This window comes from Narcine bancroftii, chromosome 2 (genome assembly GCF_036971445.1).
Source record: "Narcine bancroftii isolate sNarBan1 chromosome 2, sNarBan1.hap1, whole genome shotgun sequence".
Lineage (NCBI taxonomy): Eukaryota > Metazoa > Chordata > Chondrichthyes > Torpediniformes > Narcinidae > Narcine > Narcine bancroftii.
In genome coordinates this window covers 353,531,137-353,558,141 of record NC_091470.1, presented here as the reverse complement: position 1 = coordinate 353,558,141, position 27,005 = coordinate 353,531,137, and the positions used below count along the sequence as shown (strand labels likewise).

The window sequence follows — 27,005 nt, the reverse complement described above, 5'->3', positions numbered from 1 at the left end:
TCTTTGCCCTCAGACAGCTCCAAGAAAAGTGCAGAGAACAAAACAAAGGACTCTACATCACCTTTGTTGACCTCACCAAAGCCTTCGACACCGTGAGCAGGAAAGGGCTTTGGCAAATACTAGAGCACATCGGATGCCCGCCAAAGTTCCTCAACATGGTTATCCAACTGCACGAAAACCAACAAGGTCGGGTCAGATACAGCAATGAGCTCTCTGAACCCTTCTCCATTAACAATGGCGTGAAGCAAGGCTGTGTTCTCGCACCAACCCTCTTTTCAATCTTCTTCAGCATGATGCTGAACCAAGCCATGAAAGACCCCAACAATGAAGATGCTGTTTACATCCGGTACCGCACGGATGGCAGTCTCTTCAATCTGAGGCGCCTGCAAGCTCACACCAAGACACAAGAGAAACTTGTCCGTGAACTACTTCATCCATGTGTTGTCTTAAGAACTCACGAATACAAGATGAAACACCAGCATTCATCTCTGCAGTATATCAATGGTCATAGGCCTCAAGTCTGGAAAGCTGTCCTCTACTATCATCCTCTGACTCTTTTCATCAATCTCATTTTGTATCCAGTTTACTAACTCACACTGGATCCCATGTGTTTGAATCTTTCAGACCATGCAGGACCTTGTCAAAGGTCCAAGGAGACAATATCTATCACCCTGCCATTGTAAATCCTATTGCTCACTCCTTCCAACACAATAGCCTAATCATTTCTTGCCTTTCCAAATACAGATTTTAAAAATCTCATCCATCAGAATTCCTTTCAATAGCTTTCCCACTACTGATGTAAGGCTCACTGGCCTTGTTGTTCTTAAATAAAGGCACAACATTAGCCACCTTTTACACTTCTGGTATCTCACAGAGATCTCTGCCAAGGTCCCATCATTCTCCTCTCTGGATTCCCATAGCATCCTGGGATACACCTGGTCACGTCCTGGGATCTATGCTTTCCATGTGCTTCAAGATCAATGACATCTCCATCTTTGTAATATGATGATAATTGTGATATGATCTAGAAGGTAGTAAAAGCAAAAAGATTTTGAATGAGGTTCATCAATTCAGTGATAGGAAAGGAAGCAGATTGAACACAATCAAGATAATGGAGAGACTAAGGAAGCAGGAGTCAGCAAAAGATGTGTTGGGATATTTTAAACGATTTTATTACAGTCTCGACTTTCAGTTTATTCCCATACTTTGAGCACAAAGTCACACAGCACCAAGTGATGTAGCACGCATTGCCCCACTTTTCCTGAATAATTTTTCTGCATTTGTCATCATGTATTCCATTCCTCACACACATGGCTTGTTCAAGCAGACATCAAGAGGTTGCAAACCACCCGGGATAACTGCCATGTAAGTATTACATATTACATATATTATATTACATCTAGCCCTAACCCTAAATCTACATTTAGTCTTCTCAGTTAAGTGGCTACGAAACATATACCAGACAAACTCCATTCCTTGCATGAACTGTCTGTTCCACACTTTGTCTGTCCATAGTTTTACACCATTTTCATCCATCCATCCTTTTTCATGAAAATGTACAAAAATGCCTGCAGAGAATTTCATTTTTGCTATAATTTTGCATTTGAAGATTACCATGGGTCTTAACTTCATCCATCAACCATGCACAATAACACTATAGTAAACCTGGTCCTTTCGGGCCTGTACTTCTGGTTTGCAGTTTTAACACCTTTCTATTCCATGGTTCTATTACCTATCATGTTGAAATGCATTGGAGGTGGGGGGTTTCCAATATTTGCCAATGTAAATTGATGTTTCTGCTGGTTATGTAAAATAAACTGGTGAAAACTTACAACTTTATGATCAAGATCTTTTGGTAGTTTCTGAGCAATTTTTAGATTTATTTTGTCATAATACCAGATTTTTCCTGTTTATGGAACAGTTGCACCAGCCTATTGTAGCTTCAAAATCTTTACTGTGTTCTGGGTGTGACTTTGCCCGTTTCAGTGTAAATGCTCTTATTGTATTTCGGGTGACTATATAGCAGTCTTGCCTCTGTTCACGTATTCTGCAACATTCTGCAATATGATTCCCCACCCCACCCCACTACCCATTCCCCACCCCCCCATCCCCCACCCCATCCCCCCACTCCCCCACCCCACATGCCATTCCCCACTCCACCCCCCATCCCCCCCACTTCCCCACCCCCCATCCCCCACCCCATCCCCCCCACTTCCCCACTCCACCCCATCCCCCATCCCATCCCCCCACTTCCCCACCCCCCATCCCACTCCACATCCCCCCACTCCCCCACCCCACCTCCCATTCCCCACCCCATCTCCACCCCCCACCCCCCACACCATCCCCCCACTTCCCCACCCCCCCACCCCATCCCCCCACTTCCCACCCCACCCCCCATCCCCCACCCCATCCCCCACCCCATCCCCCACTCCCCACACCATCCCCCCACTTCCCCACCCCACCCCCCATCCCCCACCCCATCCCCCCACTTCCCCACTCCACCCCATCCCCCCACTTCCCCACCCCCCATTCCCCACCCCATCTCCACCCCCCACACCATCCCCCCTCTTCCCCACCCCATCCCCCCACTCCCCCACCCCACCTCCCATTCCCCACCCCATCTCCACCCCCCACCCCATCCCCCCTCTTCCCCACCCCCCACTCCCCCACCCCATCCCCCCACTTCCCCACTCCACCCCATCCCCATCCCATCCCCCCACGTCCCCACCCCCCCACTCCATCCCCCCACTTCCCCACTCCACCCCATCCCCCATCCCATCCCCCCACTTCCCCACCCCATCCCCCCACTCCCCATCTCCACCCACCCCCACACCATCCCCCCACTTCCCCACCCCCATCCCACTCCACATCCCCCCACTCCCCCACCCCACCTCCCATTCCCCACCCCATCTCCACCCCCACACCATCCCCCCACTTCCTCACCCCCCCACCCCCCCACTCCATATCTCCACCCCCCCCCCCACCCCGGGCTGAAATGACGAGCACAAGGGGCACCGTGTGAGGGGGCTGAGGAGAGTGGGGTCATGGCCCAGTCCCCCGGACACGATCTGGTGACGAAGCTGCGCTGAAGAACTGGGAGAAGCCACCGCGTGGGCGATACCAAGTCCCCGGGGGGGGGGGGGACGAGTTCTAAATGGACTTCTCCCTGCTTTGGGAATTAGTTGAGACTCGGAGCCTGATGAGGATTCGTCCACAAGTGGATATTTGAGCGGGGGGGGGGGGCGGGGGGGGGACGTGGCTGTGAGGGACCTGGGGCTGCGGCTCCATGAGCTGCTCCCCCCCCCCCGCCCGCCCGCGTGGCGCCGCCGCCCGGCAAGATGGCGAAGCCGAAGCGCCGTGAGGGTCTCCGGTTCCCGGCCCGCCGCAGCCCCCCGCCCGCCCTGCTGGCGCTGCCCCTCTCCCGCGTCAAGCTCATCATGAAGAGCTGCCCCGACGTGTCGAGCATCAACCAAGACGCGCTCTTCCTCACCGCCAAAGCCACAGTGAGGGCCCACCGGGGGGAGGGGGGATGGGGGTCGAGGAGGGAGGGAATGGGGGTCGAGGAGGGAGGGAGGGAGGGAATGGGGGTCGAGGAGAGAGGGAGGGAGGGAGGGAATAGGGGTCGAGGAGGGAGGGAGGGAATGGGGGTCGAGGAGAGAGGGAGGGAGGGAGGGAATGGGGGTCGAGGAGGGAGGGAATGGGGGTCGAGGAGGGAGGGAATGGGGGTCGAGGAAGGAGGGAGGGAATGGGGTCGAGGAGAGGGAGTGGTGGTCGAGGAGGGAGGGAGGGAATGGGGTCGAGGAGGGAGGGAATGGGGGTCGAGGAGGGAGGGAATGTGGGTCGAGGAGAGAGGGAGGTAATGGGGGTCGAGGAGAGAGGGAGGTAATGGGGGTCGAGGAGGGAGGGAATGGGGGTCGAGGAGGGAGGGAATGGGGTTGATGGAGGGAATGGGGTCGAGGAGGAAGGGAATGGGGGTCGAGGAGGGAGGGAGGGAGGGAATGGGGGTCGAGGAGAGAGGGAGGTAATGGGGGTCGAGGAGAGAGGGAGGTAATGGGGGTCGAGGAGAGAGGGAGGTAATGGGGGTCGAGGAGAGAGGGAGGGAGGGAGGGAATAGGGGTCGAGGAGGGAGGGAGGGAATGGGGGTCGAGGAGAGAGGGAGGGAGGGAGGGAATGGGGGTCGAGGAGGGAGGGAGGGAGGGAGGGAATGGGGTCGAGGAGAGGGAGTGGTGGTCGAGGAGGGAGGGAGGGAATGGGGTCGAAGAGGGAGGGAATGGGGGTCGAGGAGGGAGGGAATGTGGGTCGAGGAGAGAGGGAAGTAATGGGGGTCGAGGAGAGAGGGAGGTAATGGGGGTCGAGGAGGTAGGGAATGGGGGTCGAGGAGGGAGGGAATGGGGTTGATGGAGGGAATGGGGGTCGAGGAGGAAGGGAATGGGGGTCGAGGAGGGAGGGAGGGAGGGAATGGGGGTCGAGGAGAGAGGGAGGTAATGGGGGTCGAGGAGAGAGGGAGGTAATGGGGGTCGAGGAGAGAGGGAGGTAATGGGGGTCGAGGAGAGAGGGAGGTAATGGGGGTCGAGGAGGGAGGGAAAGGGGGTCGAGGAGGGAGGGAATGGGGTTGATGGAGGGAATGGGTGTCGAGGAGGGAGGGAATGGGGGTCGAGGAGGGAGGGAGGGAGGGAATGGGGGTCGAGGAGAGAGGGAGGTAATGGGGGTCGAGGAGGGAGGGAAAGGGGGTCGAGGAGGGAGGGAATGGGGTTGATGGAGGGAATGGGTGTCGAGGAGGGAGGGAATGGGGGTCGAGGAGGGAGGGAGGGAGGGAATGGGGGTCGAGGAGAGAGGGAGGTAATGGGGGTCGAGGAGAGAGGGAGGTAATGGGGGTCGAGGAGAGAGGGAGGGAGGGAGGGAATAGGGGTCGAGGAGGGAGGGAGGGAATGGGGGTCGAGGAGAGAGGGAGGGAGGGAGGGAATGGGGGTCGAGGAGGGAGGGAGGGAGGGAGGGAATGGGGGTCGAGGAGGGAGGGAATGGGGTCGAGGAGAGGGAGTGGTGGTCGAGGAGGGAGGGAGGGAATGGGGTCGAGGAGGGAGGGAATGGGGGTCGAGGAGGGAGGGAATGTGGGTCGAGGAGAGAGGGAGGTAATGGGGGTCGAGGAGAGAGGGAGGTAATGGGGGTCGAGGAGGGAGGGAATGGGGGTCGAGGAGGGAGGGAATGGGGTTGATGGAGGGAATGGGGGTCGAGGAGGAAGGGAATGGGGGTCGAGGAGGGAGGGAGGGAGGGAATGGGGGTCGAGGAGAGAGGGAGGTAATGGGGGTCGAGGAGAGAGGGAGGTAATGGGGGTCGAGGAGAGAGGGAGGTAATGGGGGTCGAGGAGAGAGGAGGGAGGGAGGGAATAGGGGTCGAGGAGGGAGGGAGGGAATGGGGGTCGAGGAGAGAGGGAGGGAGGGAGGGAATGGGGGTCGAGGAGGGAGGGAGGGAGGGAGGGAATGGGGGTCGAGGAGGGAGGGAATGGGGTCGAGGAGAGGGAGTGGTGGTCGAGGAGGGAGGGAGGGAATGGGGTCGAAGAGGGAGGGAATGGGGGTCGAGGAGGGAGGGAATGTGGGTCGAGGAGGGAGGGAATGTGGGTCGAGGAGAGAGGGAAGTAATGGGGGTCGAGGAGAGAGGGAGGTAATGGGGGTCGAGGAGGTAGGGAATGGGGGTCGAGGAGGGAGGGAATGGGGTTGATGGAGGGAATGGGGGTCAAGGAGGAAGGGAATGGGGGTCGAGGAGGGAGGGAGGGAGGGAATGGGGGTCGAGGAGAGAGGGAGGTAATGGGGGTCGAGGAGAGAGGGAGGTAATGGGGGTCGAGGAGAGAGGGAGGTAATGGGGGTCGAGGAGAGAGGGAGGTAATGGGGGTCGAGGAGGGAGGGAAAGGGGGTCGAGGAGGGAGGGAATGGGGTTGATGGAGGGAATGGGTGTCGAGGAGGGAGGGAATGGGGGTCGAGGAGGGAGGGAGGGAGGGAATGGGGGTCGAGGAGAGAGGGAGGTAATGGGGGTCGAGGAGGGAGGGAAAGGGGGTCGAGGAGGGAGGGAATGGGGTTGATGGAGGGAATGGGTGTCGAGGAGGGAGGGAATGGGGGTCGAGGAGGGAGGGAGGGAGGGAATGGGGGTCGAGGAGAGAGGGAGGTAATGGGGGTCGAGGAGAGAGGGAGGTAATGGGGTCGAGGAGAGAGGGAGGGAGGGAGGGAATAGGGGTCGAGGAGGGAGGTAGGGAATGGGGGTCGAGGAGAGAGGGAGGGAGGGAGGGAATGGGGGTCGAGGAGGGAGGGAGGGAGGGAGGGAATGGGGGTCGAGGAGGGAGGGAATGGGGTCGAGGAGAGGGAGTGGTGGTCGAGGAGGGAGGGAGGGAATGGGGTCGAGGAGGGAGGGAATGGGGGTCGAGGAGGGAGGGAATGTGGGTCGAGGAGAGAGGGAAGTAATGGGGGTCGAGGAGAGAGGGAGGTAATGGGGGTCGAGGAGGTAGGGAATGGGGGTCGAGGAGGGAGGGAATGGGGTTGATGGAGGGAATGGGGGTCGAGGAGGAAGGGAATGGGGGTCGAGGAGGGAGGGAGGGAGGGAATGGGGGTCGAGGAGAGAGGGAGGTAATGGGGGTCGAGGAGAGAGGGAGGTAATGGGGGTCGAGGAGAGAGGGAGGTAATGGGGGTCGAGGAGAGAGGGAGGTAATGGGGGTCGAGGAGGGAGGGAAAGGGGGTCGAGGAGGGAGGGAATGGGGTTGATGGAGGGAATGGGTGTCGAGGAGGGAGGGAATGGGGGTCGAGGAGGGAGGGAGGGAATGGGGGTCGAGGAGAGAGGGAGGTAATGGGGGTCGAGGAGGGAGGGAAAGGGGGTCGAGGAGGGAGGGAATGGGGTTGATGGAGGGAATGGGTGTCGAGGAGGGAGGGAATGGGGGTCGAGGAGGGAGGGAGGGAGGGAATGGGGGTCGAGGAGAGAGGGAGGTAATGGGGGTCGAGGAGAGAGGGAGGTAATGGGGGTCGAGGAGGGAGGGAATGGGGTTGATGGAGGGAATGGGGGTCGAGGAGGGAGGGAGGGAATGGGGGTTGAGGAGGGAGGGAATGGGGTCGAGGAGAGGGAGTGGGGGTCGAGGAGGGAGGGAATGGGTTCGAGGAGGGAGGGAATGGGTTCGAGGAGGGAGGGAGGGAATGGGGGTCGAGGAGGGAGGAAATGGGGGTCGAGGAGGGAGGAAATGGGGGTCGAGGAGGGAGGGAATGGGGGTCGAGGAGGGAGGGAGGGAGGGAATGGGGGTCGAGGAGGGAGGGAGGTAATGGGGGTCGAGGAGGGAGGAATGGGGTTGATGGAGGGAATGGGGGTCGAGGAGGGAGGGAGGGAGGGAATGGGGGTCGAGGAGAGAGGGAGGGAGGGAGGGAATGGGGGTCGAGGAGGGAGGGAGGGAGGGAATGGGGGTCGAGGAGGGAGGGAATGGGGTCGAGGAGAGGGAGTGGTGGTCGAGGAGGGAGGGAGGGAATGGGGTCGAGGAGGGAGGGAGGGAGGGAATGGGGGTCGAGGAGGGAGGGAATGTGGGTCAAGGAGAGAGGGAGGTAATGGGGGTCGAGGAGAGAGGGAGGTAATGGGGGTCGAGGAGAGAGGGAGGTAATGGGGGTCGAGGAGGGAGGGAATGGGGGTCGAGGAGGGAGGGAATGGGGGTCGAGGAGGGAGGGAATGGGGGTCGAGGAGGGAGGGAATGGGGGTCGAGGAGGGTGAGGGGGAGGGAATGGGGGTCGAGGAGAGAGGGAGGGAGGGAGGGAATGGGGTCGAGGAGGGAGGGAGGGAGGGAGGGAATGGGGGTCGAGGAGGGAGGGAGGGAGGGAATGGGGGTCGAGGAGGGAGGGAATGGGGGTCGAGGAGGGAGGGAGGTAATGGGGTCGAGGAGAGGGAGTGGTGGTCGAGGAGGGAGGGAATGGGGTCGAGGAGGGAGGGAGGGAGGGAATGGGGGTCGAGGAGGGAGGGAATGTGGGTCGAGGAGAGAGGGAGGTAATGGGGGTCGAGGAGAGAGGGAGGTAATGGGGGTCGAGGAGGGAGGGAATGGGGGTCGAGGAGGGAGGGAATGGGGGTCGAGGAGGGAGGGAATGGGGGTCGAGGAGGGTGGGAATGGGGTTGATGGAGGGAATGGGGGTCGAGGAGGGAGGGAATGGGGGTCGAGGAGGGAGGGAATGGGGGTCGAGGAGGGAGGGAGGGAGGGAATGGGGGTCGAGGAGAGAGGGAGGGAGGGAGGGAATGGGGGTCAAGGAGGGAGGGAGGGAGGGAGGGAATGGGGGTCGAGGAGGGAGGGAATGGGGGTCGAGGAGGGAGGGAGGGAATGGGGTCGAGGAGAGGGAGTGGTGGTCGAGGAGGGAGGGAGGGAATGGGGTCGAGGAGGGAGGGAATGTGGGTCGAGGAGAGAGGGAGGTAATGGGGGTCGAGGAGGGAGGGAATGGGGGTCGAGGAGGGAGGGAATGGGGGTCGAGGAGGGAGGGAATGGGGTTGATGGAGGGAATGGGGGTCGAGGAGGGAGGGAGGGAATGGGGGTCGAGGAGGGAGGGAGGTAATGGGGGTCGAGGAGGGAGGGAATGGGGGTCGAGGAGGGAGGGAATGGGGTTGATGGAGGGAATGGGGGTTGAGGAGGGAGGGAATGGGGTCGAGGAGGGAGGGAGGGAGGGAATGGGGGTCGAGAGAGAGAGGAGGGAGGGAGGGAATGGGGGTCGAGGAGAGAGGGAGGGAGGAGGGAATGGGGGTCGAGGAGAGAGGGAGGGAGGGAGGGAATGGGGGTCGAGGAGGGAGGGAGGGAGGGAATGGGGGTCGAGGAGGGAGGGAATGGGGGTCGAGGTGGGAGGGAGGGAATGGGGTCGAGGAGAGGGAGTGGTTGTCGAGGAGGGAGGGAGGGAATGGGGTCGAGGAGGGAGGGAGGGAGGGAATGGGGGTCGAGGAGGGAGGGAATGTGGGTCAAGGAGAGAGGGAGGTAATGGGGGTCGAGGAGAGGGAGGTAATGGGGGTCGAGGAGAGAGGGAGGTAATGGGGGTCGAGGAGGGAGGGAATGGGGGTCGAGGAGGGAGGGAATGGGGGTCGAGGAGGGAGGGAATGGGGGTCGAGGAGGGAGGGAATGGGGGTCGAGGAGGGAGGGAATGGGGGTCGAGGAGGGAGGGAATGGGGGCCGAGGAGGGAGGGAATGGGGGTCGAGGAGGGAGGGAGGGAGGGAATGGGGGTCGAGGAGGGAGGGAGGGAATGGGGGTCGAGGAGGGAGGGAGGGAGGGAGGGAATGGGGGTCGAGGAGGGAGGGAGGGAGGGAGGGAATGGGGGTCGAGGAGGGAGGGAATGGGGGTCGAGGAGGGAGGGAGGGAATGGGGTCGAGGAGAGGGAGTGGTGGTCGAGGAGGGAGGGAGGGAATGGGGTCGAGGAGGGAGGGAGGGAGGGAATGGGGGTCGAGGAGGGAGGGAATGTGGGTCGAGGAGAGAGGGAGGTAATGGGGGTCGAGGAGAGAGGGAGGTAATGGGGGTCGAGGAGGGAGGGAATGGGGGTCGAGGAGGGAGGGAATGGGGGTCGAGGAGGGAGGGAATGGGGTTGATGGAGGGAATGGGGGTCGAGGAGGGAGGGAATGGGGGTCGAGGAGGGAGGGAATGGGGGTCGAGGAGGGAGGGAGGGAGGGAATGGGGGTCGAGGAGGGAGGGAATGGGGGTCGAGGAGGGAGGGAGGGAATGGGGTCGAGGAGAGGGAGTGGTGGTCGAGGAGGGAGGGAGGGAATGGGGTCGAGGAGGGAGGGAGGGAGGGAATGGGGGTCGAGGAGGGAGGGAATGTGGGTCGAGGAGAGAGGGAGGTAATGGGGGTCGAGGAGAGAGGGAGGTAATGGGGGTCGAGGAGGGAGGGAATGGGGGTCGAGGAGGGAGGGAATGGGGTTGATGGAGGGAATGGGGGTCGAGGAGGGAGGGAATGGGGGTCGAGGAGGGAGGGAGGGAGGGAATGGGGGTCGAGGAGGGAGGGAGGGAGGGAATGGGGGTCGAGGAGGGAGGGAGGGAATGGGGGTCGAGGAGAGAGGGAGGGAATGGGGTCGAGGAGAGGGAGTGGTGGTCGAGGAGGGAGGGAGGGAATGGGGTCGAGGAGGGAGGGAGGGAAAGGGGGTCGAGGAGGGAGGGAATGTGGGTCGAGGAGAGAGGGAGGTAATGGGGGTCGAGGAGAGAAGGAGGTAATGGGGGTCGAGGAGGGAGGGAATGGGGGTCGAGGAGGGAGGGAATGGGGTTGATGGAGGGAATGGGGGTCGAGGAGGAAGGGAATGGGGGTCGAGGAGGGAGGGAGGGAGGGAATGGGGGTCGAGGAGAGAGGGAGGTAATGGGGGTCGAGGAGAGAGGGAGGTAATGGGGGTCGAGGAGAGAGGGAGGTAATGGGGGTCGAGGAGAGGGAGGTAATGGGGGTCGATGAGGGAGGGAAAGGGGGTCGAGGAGGGAGGGAATGGGGTTGATGGAGGGAATGGGTGTCGAGGAGGGAGGGAGGGAATGGGGGTCGAGGAGAGAGGGAGGTAATGGGGGTCGAGGAGGGAGGGAAAGGGGGTTGAGGAGGGAGGGAATGGGGTTGATGGAGGGAATGGGTGTCGAGGAGGGAGGGAATGGGGGTCGAGGAGGGAGGGAATGGGGGTCGAGGAGAGAGGGAGGGAATGGGGGTCGAGGAGAGAGGGAGGTAATGGGGGTCGAGGAGAGAGGGAGGTAATGGGGGTCGAGGAGGGAGGGAATGGGGTTGATGGAGGGAATGGGGGTCGAGGAGGGAGGGAATGGGGTCGAGGAGAGGGAGTGGGGGTCGAGGAGGGAGGGAATGGGTTCGAGGAGGGAGGGAGGGAATGGGGGTCGAGGAGGGAGGAAATGGGGGTCGAGGAGGGAGGGAATGGGGGTCGAGGAGGGAGGGAATGGGGGTCGAGGAGGGAGGGAATGGGGGTCGAGGAGGGAGGGAATGGGGGTCGAGGAGGGAGGGAATGGGGGTCGAGGAGGGAGGGAGGGAGGGAATGGGGGTCGAGGAGAGAGGGAGGGAGGGAGGGAATGGGGGTCGAGGAGGGAGGGAGGGAGGGAATGGGGGTCGAGGAGGGAGGGAATGGGGGTCGAGGAGGGAGGGAGGGAATGGGGTCGAGGAGAGGGAGTGGTGGTCGAGGAGGGAGGGAGGGAATGGGGTCGAGGAGGGAGGGAGGGAGGGAATGGGGGTCGAGGAGGGAGGGAATGTGGGTCAAGGAGAGAGGGAGGTAATGGGGGTCGAGGAGAGAGGGAGGTAATGGGGGTCGAGGAGGGAGGGAATGGGGGTTGATGGAGGGAATGGGTGTCGAGAAGGGAGGGAATGGGGGTCGAGGAGGGAGGGAATGGGGGTCGAGGAGGGAGGGAATGGGGGTCGAGGAGGGAGGGAATGGGGGTCGAGGAGGGAGGGAGGGAGGGAATGGGGGTCGAGGAGAGAGGGAGGGAGGGAGGGAATGGGGGTCGAGGAGGGAGGGAATGGGGGTCGAGGAGGGAGTGAGGGAATGGGGTCGAGGAGAGGGAGTGGTGGTCGAGGAGGGAGGGAGGGAATGGGGTCGAGGAGGGAGGGAGGGAGGGAATGGGGGTCGAGGAGGGAGGGAATGTGGGTCGAGGAGAGAGGGAGGTAATGGGGGTCGAGGAGAGAGGGAGGTAATGGGGGTCGAGGAGGGAGGGAATGGGGGTCGAGGAGGGAGGGAATGGGGGTCGAGGAGGGAGGGAATGGGGGTCGAGGAGGGAGGGAATGGGGGTCGAGGAGGGAGGGAATGGGGGTCGAGGAGGGAGGGAGGGAGGGAATGGGGGTCGAGGAGAGAGGGAGGGAGGGAATGGGGGTCGAGGAGGGAGGGAGGGAGGGAGGGAATGGGGGTCGAGGAGGAAGGGAATGGGGGTCGAGGAGGGAGGGAGGGAATGGGGTCGAGGAGAGGGAGTGGTGGTCGAGGAGGGAGGGAGGGAATGGGGTCGAGGAGGGAGGGAGGGAGGGAATGGGGGTCGAGGAGGGAGGGAATGTGGGTCGAGGAGAGAGGGAGGTAATGGGGGTCGAGGAGAGAGGGAGGTAATGGGGGTCAAGGAGGGAGGGAATGGGGGTCGAGGAGGGAGGGAATGGGGTTGATGGAGGGAATGGGGGTCGAGGAGGAAGGGAATGGGGGTCGAGGAGGGAGGGAGGGAGGGAATGGGGGTCGAGGAGAGAGGGAGGTAATGGGGGTCGAGGAGAGAGGGAGGTAATGGGGGTCGAGGAGAGAGGGAGGTAATGGGGGTCGAGGAGAGAGGGAGGTAATGGGGGTCGAGGAGAGAGGGAGGTAATGGGGGTCGAGGAGGGAGGGAAAGGGGGTCGAGGAGGGAGGGAATGGGGTTGATGGAGGGAATGGGTGTCGAGGAGGGAGGGAATGGGGGTCGAGGAGGGAGGGAGGGAGGGAATGGGGGTCGAGGAGAGAGGGAGGTAATGGGGGTCGAGGAGAGAGGGAGGTAATGGGGGTCGAGGAGGGAGGGAGGGAATGGGGGTCGAGGAGGGAGGGAGGGAATGGGGTCGAGGAGAGGGAGTGGGGGTCGAGGAGGGAGGGAATGGGGTCGAGGAGGGAGGGAGGGAATGGGGGTCGAGGAGGGAGGAAATGGGGGTCGAGGAGGGAGGGAATGGGGGTCGAGGAGGGAGGGAGGGAGGGAATGGGGGTCGAGGAGAGAGGGAGGGAGGGAGGGAATGGGGGTCGAGGAGGGAGGAAATGGGGGTCGAGGAGGGAGGGAATGGGGGTCGAGGAGGGAGGGAGGGAGGGAATGGGGGTCGAGGAGGGAGGGAGGGAATGGGGGTCGAGGAGGGAGGGAATGGGGGTCGAGGAGGGAGGGAGGGAATGGGGTCGAGGAGAGGGAGTGGTGGTCGAGGAGGGAGGGAGGGAATGGGGTCGAGGAGGGAGGGAGGGAAAGGGGGTCGAGGAGGGAGGGAATGTGGGTCGAGGAGAGAGGGAGGTAATGGGGGTCGAGGAGAGAAGGAGGTAATGGGGGTCGAGGAGGGAGGGAATGGGGGTCGAGGAGGGAGGGAATGGGGTTGATGGAGGGAATGGGGGTCGAGGAGGAAGGGAATGGGGGTCGAGGAGGGAGGGAGGGAGGGAATGGGGGTCGAGGAGAGAGGGAGGTAATGGGGGTCGAGGAGAGAGGGAGGTAATGGGGGTCGAGGAGAGAGGGAGGTAATTGGGGTCGAGGAGAGGGAGGTAATGGGGGTCGATGAGGGAGGGAAAGGGGGTCGAGGAGGGAGGGAATGGGGTTGATGGAGGGAATGGGTGTCGAGGAGGGAGGGAGGGAATGGGGGTCGAGGAGAGAGGGAGGTAATGGGGGTTGAGGAGGGAGGGAAAGGGGGTTGAGGAGGGAGGGAATGGGGTTGATGGAGGGAATGGGTGTCGAGGAGGGAGGGAATGGGGGTCGAGGAGGGAGGGAATGGGGGTCGAGGAGAGAGGGAGGTAATGGGGGTCGAGGAGAGAGGGAGGTAATGGGGGTCGAGGAGGGAGGGAATGGGGTTGATGGAGGGAATGGGGGTCGAGGAGGGAGGGAGGGAATGGGGGTCGAGGAGGGAGGGAATGGGGTCGAGGAGAGGGAGTGGGGGTCGAGGAGGGAGGGAATGGGTTCGAGGAGGGTGGGAGGGAATGGGGGTCGAGGAGGGAGGGAATGGGGGTCGAGGAGGGAGGGAATGGGGGTCGAGGAGGGAGGGAGGGAGGGAATGGGGGTCGAGGAGGGAGGGAGGTAATGGGGGTCGAGGAGGGAGGGAATGGGGGTCGAGGAGGGAGGGAATGGGGTTGATGGAGGGAATGGGGGTCGAGGAGGGAGGGAGGGAGGGAATGGGGGTCGAGGAGAGAGGGAGGGAGGGAGGGAATGGGGGTCGAGGAGGGAGGGAGGGAGGGAGGGAATGGGGGTCGAGGAGGGAGGGAATGGGGGTCGAGGAGGGAGGGAGGGAATGGGGTCGAGGAGAGGGAGTGGTGGTCGAGGAGGGAGGGAGGGAATGGGGTCGAGGAGGGAGGGAGGGAATGGGGGTCGAGGAGGGAGGGAATGTGGGTCAAGGAGAGAGGGAGGTAATGGGGGTCGAGGAGAGAGGGTAATGGGGGTCGAGGAGGGAGGGAATGGGGGTCGAGGAGGGAGGGAATGGGGTTGATGGAGGGAATGGGGGTCGAGGAGGGAGGGAATGGGGGTCGAGGAGGGAGGGAATGGGGGTCAAGGAGGGAGGGAATGGGGGTCGAGGAGGGAGGGAATGGGGGTCGAGGAGGGAGGGAATGGGGGTCGAGGAGGGAGGGAGGGAGGGAATGGGGGTCGAGGAGAGAGGGAGGGAGGGAGGGAATGGGGGTCGAGGAGGGAGGGAGGGAATGGTGGTCGAGGAGGGAGGGAATGGGGGTCGAGGAGGGAGGGAATGGGGGTCGAGGAGGGAGGGAGGGAATGGGGTCGAGGAGAGGGAGTGGTGGTCGAGGAGGGAGGGAGGGAATGGGGTCGAGGAGGGAGGGAGGGAGGGAATGGGGGTCGAGGAGGGAGGGAATGTGGGTCGAGGAGAGAGGGAGGTAATGGGGGTCGAGGAGAGAGGGAGGTAATGGGGGTCGAGGAGGGAGGGAATGGGGGTCGAGGAGGGAGGGAATGGGGGTCGAGGAGGGAGGGAATGGGGGTCGAGGAGGGAGGGAATGGGGGTCGAGGAGGGAGGGAGGGAGGGAATGGGGGTCGAGGAGAGAGGGAGGGAGGGAGGGAATGGGGGTCGAGGAGGGAGGGAGGGAGGGAATGGGGGTCGAGGAGGGAGGGAATGGGGGTCGAGGAGGGAGGGAGGGAATGGGGTCGAGGAGAGGGAGTGGTGGTCGAGGAGGGAGGGAGGGAATGGGGTCGAGGAGGGAGGGAATGTGGGTCGAGGAGAGAGGGAGGTAATGGGGGTCGAGGAGAGAGGGAGGTAATGGGGGTCAAGGAGGGAGGGAATGGGGGTCGAGGAGGGAGGGAATGGGGTTGATGGAGGGAATGGGGGTCGAGGAGGAAGGGAATGGGGGTCGAGGAGGGAGGGAGGGAGGGAATGGGGGTCGAGGAGAGAGGGAGGTAATGGGGGTCGAGGAGAGAGGGAGGTAATGGGGGTCGAGGAGAGAGGGAGGTAATGGGGGTCGAGGAGAGAGGGAGGTAATGGGGGTCGAGGAGAGAGGGAGGTAATGGGGGTCGAGGAGAGAGGGAGGTAATGGGGGTCGAGGAGAGAAGGAGGTAATGGGGGTCGAGGAGGGAGGGAAAGGGGGTCGAGGAGGGAGGGAATGGGGTTGATGGAGGGAATGGGTGTCGAGGAGGGAGGGAATGGGGGTCGAGGAGGGAGGGAGGGAGGGAGGGAGGGAATGGGGGTCGAGGAGAGAGGGAGGTAATGGGGGTCGAGGAGAGAGGGAGGTAATGGGGGTCGAGGAGGGAGGGAGGGAATGGGGGTCGAGGAGGGAGGGAGGGAATGGGGTCGAGGAGGGAGGGAGGGAGGGAATGGGGGTCGAGGAGGGAGGGAATGTGGGTCGAGGAGAGAGGGAGGTAATGGGGGTCGAGGAGGGAGGGAGGGAGGGAGTGGGGGTTGAGGAGGGAGGGAATGGGGTCGAGGAGGGAGGGAGGGAATGGGGGTCGAGGAGGGAGGAAATGGGGGTCGAGGAGGGAGGGAATGGGGGTCGAGGAGGGAGGGAATGGGGGTCGAGGAGGGAGGGAGGGAGGGAATGGGGGTCGAGGAGAGGGAGTGGTGGTCGAGGACGGAGGGAGGGTATGGGGTCGAGGAGGGAGGGAGGGAATGGGGGTCGAGGAGGGAGGGAGGGAGGGAATGGGGGTCGAGGAGAGAGGGAGGTAATGGGGGTCGAGGAGAGAGGGAGGTAATGGGGGTCGAGGAGAGAGGGAGGTAATGGGGGTCGAGGAGGGAGGGAATGGGGTTGATGGAGGGAATGGGGGTCGAGGAGGGAGGGAGGGGATGGGGGCTGGAGAGGGAGGGAGAGGGAACAGGGTTGAGATGGGGGCTGGGGAGGGAGGGTAGGACAGGAGAGCTGAGGAGGGTGGGATGGGCGGACGAGGCTGAGAAGGGGAGAGGGACCCACAGGCAGGTGAGGGAGGAAAGGACGGCTGAGGAAGGACAGACAGGCAGGAGGGGGGGCTGAGGAGGGATGGACGGGCAGAAGGGGGGTTGAGAGAGGGGGCATCAAGTGGAATGCTGGTGGGGTCAGGAGGAGTGGCAGGGCGGGCTGAGGGATCATGAGTGGAAGTGTTGTGACGGAATGCAGTAGTTGTTTAAGATGTGGAGGAGGGAGTTTTGAGTTTGCAAGGAAGGAAGAGGGTCATGTGAGGGAGGATGGTGGAGCAGGACAACTCTTTTGTTCCTGCTAATGTTTGGTTGAAATTCCCCATCACTGTTTTGTTATCTTCTTATAATTTGCCAGCTTTTGTACTGATCGAGGCTGCGGAGCGCAACCACCAATTGAATTGCTGATTATTCCATTATATGGAACTGTTTTTGATTGCATTTCAGGAATTATTTGTGCAACATCTTGCCACCTATGCATACAAAAGCAGCCGTTCAGAGCAAAAGGAATTCTCCTACAATGACCTGTCTGACTGTGTGGAGAATTCTGAAACTTTCCAGTTTCTGGCTGGTCTGTATATTTCAATAATCCTTATACTTGTGAAAAAATACGTCTTTACTGGGAAACATCTTTGGGCATTCCTCAGTGTGGGGAAAATTTGGAATTCTTTGTAAAACTTACAAGATCAATTTGACAGAAGTTCTGCACAAATGATTAAGATGAAAGTATTAAGTTTTTTTATATAAATGTGTGAATTAGACTTTCTCCAAATGAACCGAAAAACCCAATATATTCATCTTGGGAAGGAGTTCTGGTGTGATCCTGCAGGATAAACTCGTGTTGTGTCCCTGACATTATTGTTAGTTCTTTATTTGATATTTGTAAGAGTCTATGTCTGACATTTGGGAACTGTTTAAGGACCAGAATGTTCCAATGAAGAGGAAGGACAGGGATGGCAGTCAGAGAACCTGGGATGATGAAACATTGTGATTTGAGTTCAAAAAAAAGGAAGCATGTGTTTTAGAAGTCAACATTGGAGGAATATAAAGATGGCAAGCAGGGATAAGGAAGGCCAAAAGTCCTTGGCAGGTAGGATTAAAGAGTTTCCCAAGGCATTTTATCCTTGCTTAGTGTCTGAGAAAGTGGGTGACTAATCTCATACTCTGAATTGGTATTCACCAAAGAGAAGGGAAGGAAGGAGAGTGAGAGCGGTGTGGGTATTTTGAAATGGAAGATGGGCTTTTGTAGTGCATTAAGGTAGTCAAGACCCCAGAGCCGAATAGCTTGGATGCCACCTTATTGCAAGAGAGGAAATGGCTGGGGCCTTGAAGATGTTTGTATCCCCACGAGCAACAGACAAGGCCCCAAATGATTGGAGCAGCCAATGTTCTTGTGTTCAATAAGGGTAAGCCTTGCATCAGTTATGGAGAAGCCATTGGAGAAGATGATTCGTGCTAGTATTTGTGTGGATTTGGGATTGTGATTGTTTCGTGCATGGTAACACGTTTTACAAATTTGATGGAGTTTTTTGAATTGAAGGTGGAAGGCAATGGATGTTGCTCTATGGACTTTAGAAAGCCATTTGATGTGGTTCCTTATGGCAGGCTGATCCAGAAGGTAGAGATGCATGGGATACACAGCAAATGGATAGTCTGGATTCATGAGTGTCTTGCCATAAAGACAGGCATTAGTAGTGGAAGGGTGAAAGGTACGAATTACTTGATCAATAAAGTATGGGATAGTATGTTAACAGATGACAAAAATTGGTAGAGTTATAGAAAATGTAGAGGGCTATGCACTTTGGGAGGTCAAATGCAAGGGGAAAGTATACAGTTAATGGCAGGGCCCTTCAACTCTACTCTGGGGATCCAAGTCTATAACTCCCTGAACATGGCACACAAGTAAATAGGGTGATGGCATGGTGTGCTTGACTTCATTGGTCTGGTCATTGATTTAAGAGTCAGGAAGTAATGTTACAGCAATATAAAATTTGGGTTGGACGTGCAGATCTGGTTGTCCCATTACAACAAGGATGTGGTGGCTTTGGAATGGGTATGGAAAAGATTTACCAGGATGCTGCCTGGTTTACAGAATGATCTACAAGGAGAGGTTGGACAACTTGCATTGTTTTCTCTGGGATGTCAAGGGCTGAGGGAAAACCTGATAGAAGTTTATAAAATTGAGAACCATAAGTCAAAAGTCACTTATTTCCCAGTGTGAAATTTGTCAAACACTAGAGGACATGCATTTAATGTGAGAGGGGAAAGTTTAAAGGAGGTGCAAGGGGCAAGATTTTCTTTTTTTTCTGCACACACAGGGATGTGCTTGAAATAGGCTGCCAGAAATAAATGGTGGAAGGAGACAAAATAGTATAATTTAAGGGGTTTCCGGGCTGACATTCAGGCAGAAGAGATTTAGTTTAACTTGGCATTGTGTTCAGCGCAGACATTGGCCAAAGGGCTTGTTACTATTTTATATTAATATCTTAATGTCAGGCCACTCTTCGGAGTGCTACTGGTACCATGTAACCCAGTACTACCTATTGCATGGTCAGGTAGTCTGCGACTAAACTGGCTTCTCCCCCACCCCCACCCCCACCAGGCTTACCTGGTGCAGAGGGTGGCTAGACACCCTGCAACGTGAAAAATGAGAGCTGTCAAAGGGTGGATGAACCCTCTTGTAGGGTCAATGGCCATCAAGCAAACATGTGCTGTGAAGCGCAGAAAGGACATCCCTCACATCGAGGCTTGGTCTGGCCATTCACTGCAACAGAACTTCCCCCAGCCGTCTTGCACCTCACCATGCTGCTGCATCCGGGAGGGGATGTCAAGAGGGTGGGTCTGGACCTGCACAACCTCTACTCACCTAAATCCATTAATGCACACACTGTTCCTTTCTGAGGAGTGGGGTATCCTCATATCAAGCCTCACAAACTGACTGAAAGGAACCATCCTCATCATATTGGATGGATAGCCAGAAAAAAAAATTAATATCTTGGATTCAATAGTTAGTCATACCAACAGGTTAAACAAAATTTGCTAATCTTATTTAAAGGGAAGATATTACAGCGGTGCTGAGGCAAGATAGACTGGAGGGCTCATCGAGGGAGGCAGTGTGGGTAGCTGAGATGTGCAGTAGAAATAGGGTGGTGTTGGTTGGGGATTTCAATTTTCCAAACATCGAATGGGAAACACAGTCAGTAAGAGGGCAGGATGGCTTAGCATTTATACAATGTGTTCAGGACTCTTTGTAGCAATATGTTGAGATGCCCACTAGAGGGGGAGCAGTGTTAGATCTGTTGTTTGGTAATTAAATGGGGCAGGTGATGGAGGTGAGCGTTGGGGAGAACTACGGATCCAGTGATCATGGGTCCATTAGCTTTAGCTTAATTATGGAAAGGGATAGGTCAAGTTCGAAGTCAAAGGTCTTCGAGTGGGGGAAGGCCAGATTTGAAGAAATGAGAAGGGATTTGCAGAGGGTTGTGTGGGCTGATCTTTTTGCCAGAAAGGATGTAGAGGAAAATTGGAGGGCATTTAAAAGGTGAGATTTTGAGAGTACAGGATCTTTATGTTCCAGTCCGGCCGAAAGGCAAGACCAAAAGTTCAAGGGAGCCGTGGTTTTCTCGAAAAATTAGGAAGTTGGTTCGGGACAAGAGGGAGGCTTATGCTAAATATAAGAAACAGAAGATTGAGGAGATGCATGATCATTACTTAGATTGCAGGAAGAACCTTAAGAGGGAAATTAGAAAGGCAAAAAGGTATGAGGAGTCCATAGCTAATAAGGTGAAATTGAATCCTAAGGGTTTTTACAGATACATGAACAGTAAGAGGAGGGCTAAGGATAGAGTAGGTCCACTGGATGATGGGACCGGTGGACTATGTGAGGAACCATATGAGATGGGAGAGATACTAAATGATTTTTTCTTGTCTATTCATGAGGGAAAGGGACATTGGGCTATACGAGATAAGTGAGGCAAATAGCTTAGTTACAGAGAGGATAGGGATGAGTAAAGTGAGGGTTTTGGAGCTTCTTGGGTCAATAAAGGTGAATGTCTCCTGGTCCTGATGGGATTTTTCCCAGGATGCTAAGGGAGGCCAGGGAGCAAATAGTGAGGGCTCTGACAGTGATTTTTCAAAGATCACTGGAGGAGGGTGTGGTGCTGCAAGATTGGAGGGTTGCAAATGTAGTTCCGTTGTTTAAAAAAGGCATATGGTGCAGGCCAAGTAATTATCGGCCAGTAAGTTTGACCTTGGAGGTGGGGAAAGTTATGGAGGGTATTCTTCAAGATAATATATATGCCTATTGAGATAGGCAGGGATTGATTAGGGGCACCCAACATGGGTTTGTAAAGGGAAAGTCATGTTTGACGAACCTTGTTGAGTTTTTTGAGGAGGTGACAAAAAAAGTGGATGAAGGTAGGGCGGTTGATGTGATCTATTTGGATTTTAGTAAGGCTTTTGATAAGGTCCCACTTGGAAGGTTAATAAGGAAGGTTCAGTCACTAGGGATTAGTAGAGAGATTGTGACATGGTTTCAGAGGTGGCTAGAAGATAGACAGCAGAGAGTCATGGTGGACAATTGTCTGTCAGGTTGGACGCCTGTGACAAGCGGGGTGCCTCAGGGATCGGTGCTAGGTCCCTTGTTGTTTATCATTTATATTAATGATTTAGAGGAGGGTGTGGTTAACTGGGTAAGCAAATATGCAGATGATATGAAAATGGGGGGAGTGGTGGATAGTGAAGAAGGTTTTCTTGGATTACAGAAGGATTTGGTTTGGAAGAGTGGGCTGAAAGATGGCAGATGGAATTCAATGTAGACAAGCGTTTCGGAAAAAATAATCAAAATAGTACATATGCAGTTAAGGGGAGGGCATTGAGGTAAGCAGAGGGACCTGGTGGTGGGGGGGGGTTATAGAGTTCATCGAAGGTAGATTCCCATGTAGACATGGTGGTTAAGAAGGCTTATGGTATGCTGGCCTTCATAAATCATAGTATAGGAGGTGAGAAGTGATGCTGCGGCTGTTTAAGGCATTGGTGAGGCCATGTTTGGAGTATTGTGTTCAGTTCTGGTCTCCAAATTATAGAAAGGATATAGAAAGGATATAGGAGTTGGGAGGTGATGTTGAGATTGTATAAGACGTTGGTGCGGCCTAATTTGGAGTTCTGTGTGCAGTTCTGGTCGCCTAATTATAGGAAGGATATAAACAGAGTGGAGAGAGTGCAGAGAAGGTTTACCAGAATGTTGCCTGGGTTTAAGCATCTGGAGTATGGGGAGAGATTGGACAGATTGGGTCTTTGTTCTTTGGAGCGTAGAAGGTTGAGAGGGGATTTGATAGAAGTATTTAAGATTGTGAAAGGGATAGACAGAATGGATGTGGATAGACTATTTCCGTTAAGAGGAGGAAAGTTTAAAACAAGAGGACATGAGTTAAGAATTAAGGGGCAGAGGTTTTGAGGTAACATGAGGGGAAACTTCTTTACTCAGAGAGTGGTGGCTGTGTGGAATGATCTTCCGGGAGAAATAGTGGCGGCGGAGTCAATTGTATTATTTAAGAAAAGGTTGGACAGGTATATGGATGAGAAGAAGATGGAGGGTTATGGGCATTGTGCAGGGAGGTGGGACTAGAAAGGGGTGTTTGGTTCGGTGCGGACTAGAAGGGCCTAATGGCCTGTTTCCGTGCTGTAATTGTTATGTTATGTTATAAGGTGGAGAGGGTGCAGAGAAGATTTACAAGGATGGTGCCTGGCTTACAGCATCTGGATTACAGCGAGAGATTAAGGAGACTGGGACTTTATTCATTGGAATGTAGACGGCTGAAAGGGGATTTGATAGAGGTGTTTAAAATTATGAAGGGAATAGACGACTAGACATAAATAGACTCCTTCCACTGAGGGCAGGGGAGATTGGAAGTTAAGGTTAAGGGGGCAAAACTTTAGGAGAAATGTTAGAGAATGCTTTTTCACTCAGTGGTGGCAGAATGAAATGATCTTCCAGAAGAGATAGTTGCTGTAGGGTCCCTTCTGTCATTTAAGAGAAGAATGGATGTGAGGGGGTTGGAGGGTTATGGGCAGAGAGCGGGAGAGGGGAGCTAGTGAAGTTGTTCAAGTGAACCAGCGTGGGCTCAAAGGGCCAACATGGCTTGTTTCCGCGCTATAAACGGTTCTATGGTTAATAAGTTTGCCGCCAACTATCCAATTTAAGTGAATAATAGTTGACATGTATAGGCAAAGGTGATTGTCAGACCATCCTACTTTGAAATCAAGAATTGTAGTAGTTGGCTTCCTGGATGTCGTTGATGTTGGCAAATCTGCATTCGATGCTCTTCCTAATTCAGTAGAACTCTGATTATCCGAAATTTGATTCTCTGAAATCCTCATTTATCCAAACATTTTTTTTTAATTTCAGATAAATGAGGATATCTGAAACAAATCAGAAATCCTCATTTATCTGAAATTTTTTCAGATCCAAACTGACCTCATAGATTGGGTAAAAAAAATTCACTTGATATGAAATTAGAATGACAATGGTCCTCATTTCAAGTAAGTCCCTCCCTTCTCTTTCAATTTCTTCTTTACCTTTCGTTGTTTACTTTTCTCTCCAACTCTCAATCTGCGTGCCACTGTCTCCCAGCCATAGGTGGTCGGAAGAACCCCTTGTCCCAGCGTCAAGAAGAGCAGCCTCTGGCAGGAGCAGGACTTCGGGCTCGGTGACATTCCCTCCTCTCCTATCGCCTTCCTTCCCGACGCCGACTCTCAACCCTCCCCTCGGCTTACGACCACACAACGGATTCCCCCGTGCTCGTGTGCGGTAGGCCTAGGGGGGGATTCATAGTCAGGACTCAGGCATCAGGAGTTCTGGTGGATCGGGGAGGCAGGAGCTCTCTGGTGAGTTTTCCACTGGCCTGGGAAGCCTCCCCGGGGTTCAATGGCGGCGGTTAGGGCTCTTGCAGATCAGTGGCAGTGTGAGGGCAGCATTTTTTTTGTGAGGATTAAACATTATTTTAATACTTAAAAAGCCTTCCTCTGATTGATGTTTCAACATTGATACAAAGTGATAGTGCTGTTGGGTATCTGAAAAAAAAAATGTTTATCTGACCATTTCGGATAATCGGAGTTGTACTGTAGTTATGATTGAGGATTGATACTTCAAAGAACATTAAGTCAACTGCACAGTTTTACAAAGATCCATCACAGTAAAACAATGAATTGGAAATTTATCCAGTAATTTAAATGTCAATTACAGATATTTTACCAAAAAAGATCTTGGCAAATGAATATCTGAAGATGCTTGGGGAGGAGAAAGAAGGAATTGGCGAAGGCAGTAATGAAAATGATGAGGACGATTCTGATGATGAAGATGAGGAAGAAGAAAAGGAGTCCTAACGTATCTTTCTCGTCAACTTGTAGAAGAGCGTACTGAGCAAGAGGAAGATTTTAAAAACAATGCAGAGTTTTTGGGACCAGTAAGCATGTTTACCTTGCATAAACTTCTAAATTCCATAAAATGAGCCACTGATCAGAAGAATAACATGGGAAGCCTGTGGTTAATGTTAACTTCGTGAAAGGGAAGATTTTTTTTTGAGGAAATTATTTTTCTGTTTATATTTTTGATTAAATGACTGACCTGATATAAAATGTATATATGATATACTTTTGTATATTTGAAAAATAAAATGCATTATTCTCCAGAATTTGGTTAATTCAAAATTAACACAATGGTGTCCATAATATTTATAGGAAGAACATGATCTATATATAACATTTTATAGGGGTATGTTCATTGTTTTTGCACTCAGTGCAATTAATTGTGTTTGTAGAGTGAAGTTACTGACTACAAACTGGAGCTGATATAAACAAACAGTACCTCATTTTGACACCAAACTTCTATGAAATGTTTTTAAATATTGCACTTATTCATCTGGTTCCTAAATTTAATTGCAGGTACCAAAATGGTGGACATTTTGCATCAAACTGATTGAATTTCTGGATATGCATATTTTGATGTTATTCTCATCAATACCTGAAGATGCAGGATTGTGCAGATGCTGGAATCTGGAGCAAAAATACACTGCTTGGAAGAGCTCAGTGGGTTAGACAGCATCTGGGGAGGCAGAGGCATGATTAATATTTTTTTTCAGTCAAGATATGTCAGTCAGAATGAGTTTTAACAGTACAGAGATGCTTCCCTTGGCTGAGGATTTTGTAATCAAGGGTTAGTCTTAGAAAGGTAAATGAGCATTTAAAAGCTGAAAGAACTCACCAGTATGTGAAGAAAGAATTGAATTGTTTGCCATGTTCATCAAGGTAGCTCTACCCAAGGCAGCAAGAAGCTGCAGTTCAATGTAAATATAGCTCTAGCCCTAGTACAACCCAACCTCTCTCCATCGATTCTGCCAATGGCTCTTTCTGTCTTAAGCAAAGTGCTTATTTGTTGAAGGACTAATCCCACCAAGGTCATACTCTCCTACTTCCCCAACCCCAGAAGGTATTTGAAAACACAAACCTCCCAATTCAAGGACCATTTCCTGCTGTAATCATTCTCTTAAATGGATCTCTCAATGGCAAAAGATAATGTCCTTGCCTTGTTTTTAATTGTACTTTTCTCTATCCTGTACTATTTGACGTATTGTAACATTACTTACTACTGTTATGAACCACATGTAACGAGTAGCAATAGACAATGAAGCAGACAGTGTTTAATTTTATAACACTAATTTTATTTCTAACTCTTAAACTATCCTTAATACTAAATCAATCCCCAACTATGTGGGTGTGTTATACCCAAACCACTACAGACCAGGCCAAAATCTAGAAACTTACCTCAAAGTCCAGTCTTTAAATTCAGTGTTGAAGCATAGGCCTTTGAAATTTGATGCCCAGAATTAATGTCGAACTGATGGGAAGACAGGGGTTGTGGCTGCTACACAAATTCTCCTTGTGTTGCCTTTGAAGAAATGTCCATCCACACAAGCTATGGTCACAACACTCCTGGTCCTTTTGTAGGCAAGACTCGAACTGAATGGCCTCCACAAAGCTTCCGAGACCCTGGCACCGGTCTCTCCAAGTGGCCTTCACTGTTAGTCACAATTAAAGTGAAGCACTTTTCTTCCCAAAAGACCCTCCTGGCACAGGTCAATCCACTGGAAAGGCTTGGTCTGAATTCCACAAAATGGCTGGCCACAAGAGTGCATCAAAAAGGTGCTTTCTCTTCAGCCGTCAGAATGGTTCTCCCTTGCAAAATCACAATGCCTTTGCAACTGTATTGAATTTGAAACAGACTGACAACGCTTCCCTCAGTTCATCCAATGTATTGAATTGTCACTGGAGTGTGACTTGTGATGGTGCTTGTGTGAAAAGTTAACTGACCATTCAGTTCCTCCTGTCTGTTCCTTTCAGTGATTATCCCATTTACTAAAACAGGAGCTCTTAATACCACCCCAACAAATAAATTTTTGAGCTGTGAGCAAAAATTTTAACTACAACATTAAATAACACTTTAATTATTCTTCTTTGGCTTGGCTTCACAGATGAAGATTTATGGAGGGGGTAAATGTCCACATCAGCTGCAGGCTCGTTTGTGGCTGACATGTCCGATGTGGGACAGGCAGACACGGTTGCAGCGTTTGCAGGGGAAAATTTGTTGGTTGGGGTTGGGTGTTGGGTTTTTCCTCCTTTGTCTTTTGTCAGTGAGGTGGGCTCTGCAGTCTTGATACAGACAAATAACATTCTTTAAGAAGCGTATACAACTAATAAATTGTTTTGCTGCAAAACATTGCAAACTTAACATCTTGAAAGGCAATCTGCGATTACATTATCTTTACCTTTAATGTAAGTTATCATTAAATTATTTTCTTGCAGAATTAAACTCCAGTTTAATAATCTTCAATTCTTATTTTTCATCTTACTTAAGAACTCCAAGGGATTATGGTCACTATACACAATAATTGGTCCCTGAACTGTGCAGATATAAACATCAAAGTGCTGCAAAGCCAGTACAAGGGAGAATTGTTCTTTTCTGTGGTAGAATATATATTTTTTTATGTTTATTGAATTTATTAGAAAGGTAAGCCACTAGATGATCAATACCATCACAATAATTCTTTTGGAATAACACTGCTCCTGCAGCCTCTTTACTTGCATCTATGGCTAAAGAAAATGGTTTGTCAAAATCAGATTTTAAAACAGGGTGATGGCACATTCTCCTTTAAATTTTCTCAAGCTCTCTGACAAGATTTTGTCCACACAAATTTCTCCCCCTTCTTAAGATGATTTGTTAAAGGATGAGCAATTTCTGCAAAATTATTGCAAAACTTACTATAATATCCTGTCATTCCTAAAAACCTCACTGCTTTCTTGCCATTAAGAATAGGGAATTCAGAAATCGCCTGCATTTTCACTTGAATAGGCGCATCTTTGCCCTGACCAACTACATGTCCTAATTATGTCAAGGTACCCTATTCAAATTCACTTTTAGCTAAATTGACAGTTAAGTTTGCTCCGGATAATCTTGCAAACATTCCTCCAATTCCATCAGATGTTCTTCCCATATGTCACTCTTTGTGACCAAGTCATCAATATAAGCATTTGTATCTTTTAAACCTTGGATTACAGAATTTATCATCCTTTGGAATGTCACTGGGGCATCTTTCATGCCAAAAGTTGGTACATTATATTCATACAAGCCTGATGGTGTCATACATGCAGAAATATCCCTTTTTTGGTTAGTGGCATGCATCAATAACCCTTAAACAATTCCACTTTAGTAAGGAAATTTAGCTTTCTCAATTTTATCAATTCTAGGGATGGGATAAGCATCAGTTTTGGTTACTCATTAATCTTTATATAATTTGCACAGTTAAACAGTTCCATCTGTTTTAGGTACCAGAACACAAGGAGGACAATTTGAGTTCAAAGGGCTAATATTATTTTCCAACGTGTATTCGAACTCTTGATCCATTATTTTACTCTTTCCAATGTTTATTCGATAAGGGTGTTGTTTT

The 27,005-nt window shown here is 54.0% G+C and overlaps 1 protein-coding gene and 1 long non-coding RNA gene across 3 annotated transcripts in view; one reads left to right on the top strand and one right to left on the bottom strand.

The window, feature by feature from the left end:
• The window catches only part of LOC138755769 (uncharacterized), a 38,783-nt gene extending 35,696 nt beyond the window's left edge, over positions 1-3,087 (bottom strand). For both annotated transcript variants that reach the window (XR_011352555.1, XR_011352554.1), the window contains exon 1: positions 3,016-3,087. This is a non-coding gene — a long non-coding RNA (uncharacterized lncRNA). The remainder of the gene's footprint in view (positions 1-3,015) is intronic.
• A 224-nt stretch (positions 3,088-3,311) lies between these two features.
• Positions 3,312-23,696, top strand: chrac1 (chromatin accessibility complex subunit 1). Its single transcript, XM_069922337.1, has 3 exons — positions 3,312-3,503; positions 16,453-16,576; positions 23,249-23,696. Exons 1-3 carry the CDS (start codon positions 3,339-3,341, stop codon positions 23,386-23,388), a joined length of 429 nt encoding a protein of 142 aa, XP_069778438.1. The 5' UTR covers positions 3,312-3,338; the 3' UTR covers positions 23,389-23,696.
• The last annotated feature ends 3,309 nt before the right edge of the window (positions 23,697-27,005 follow it).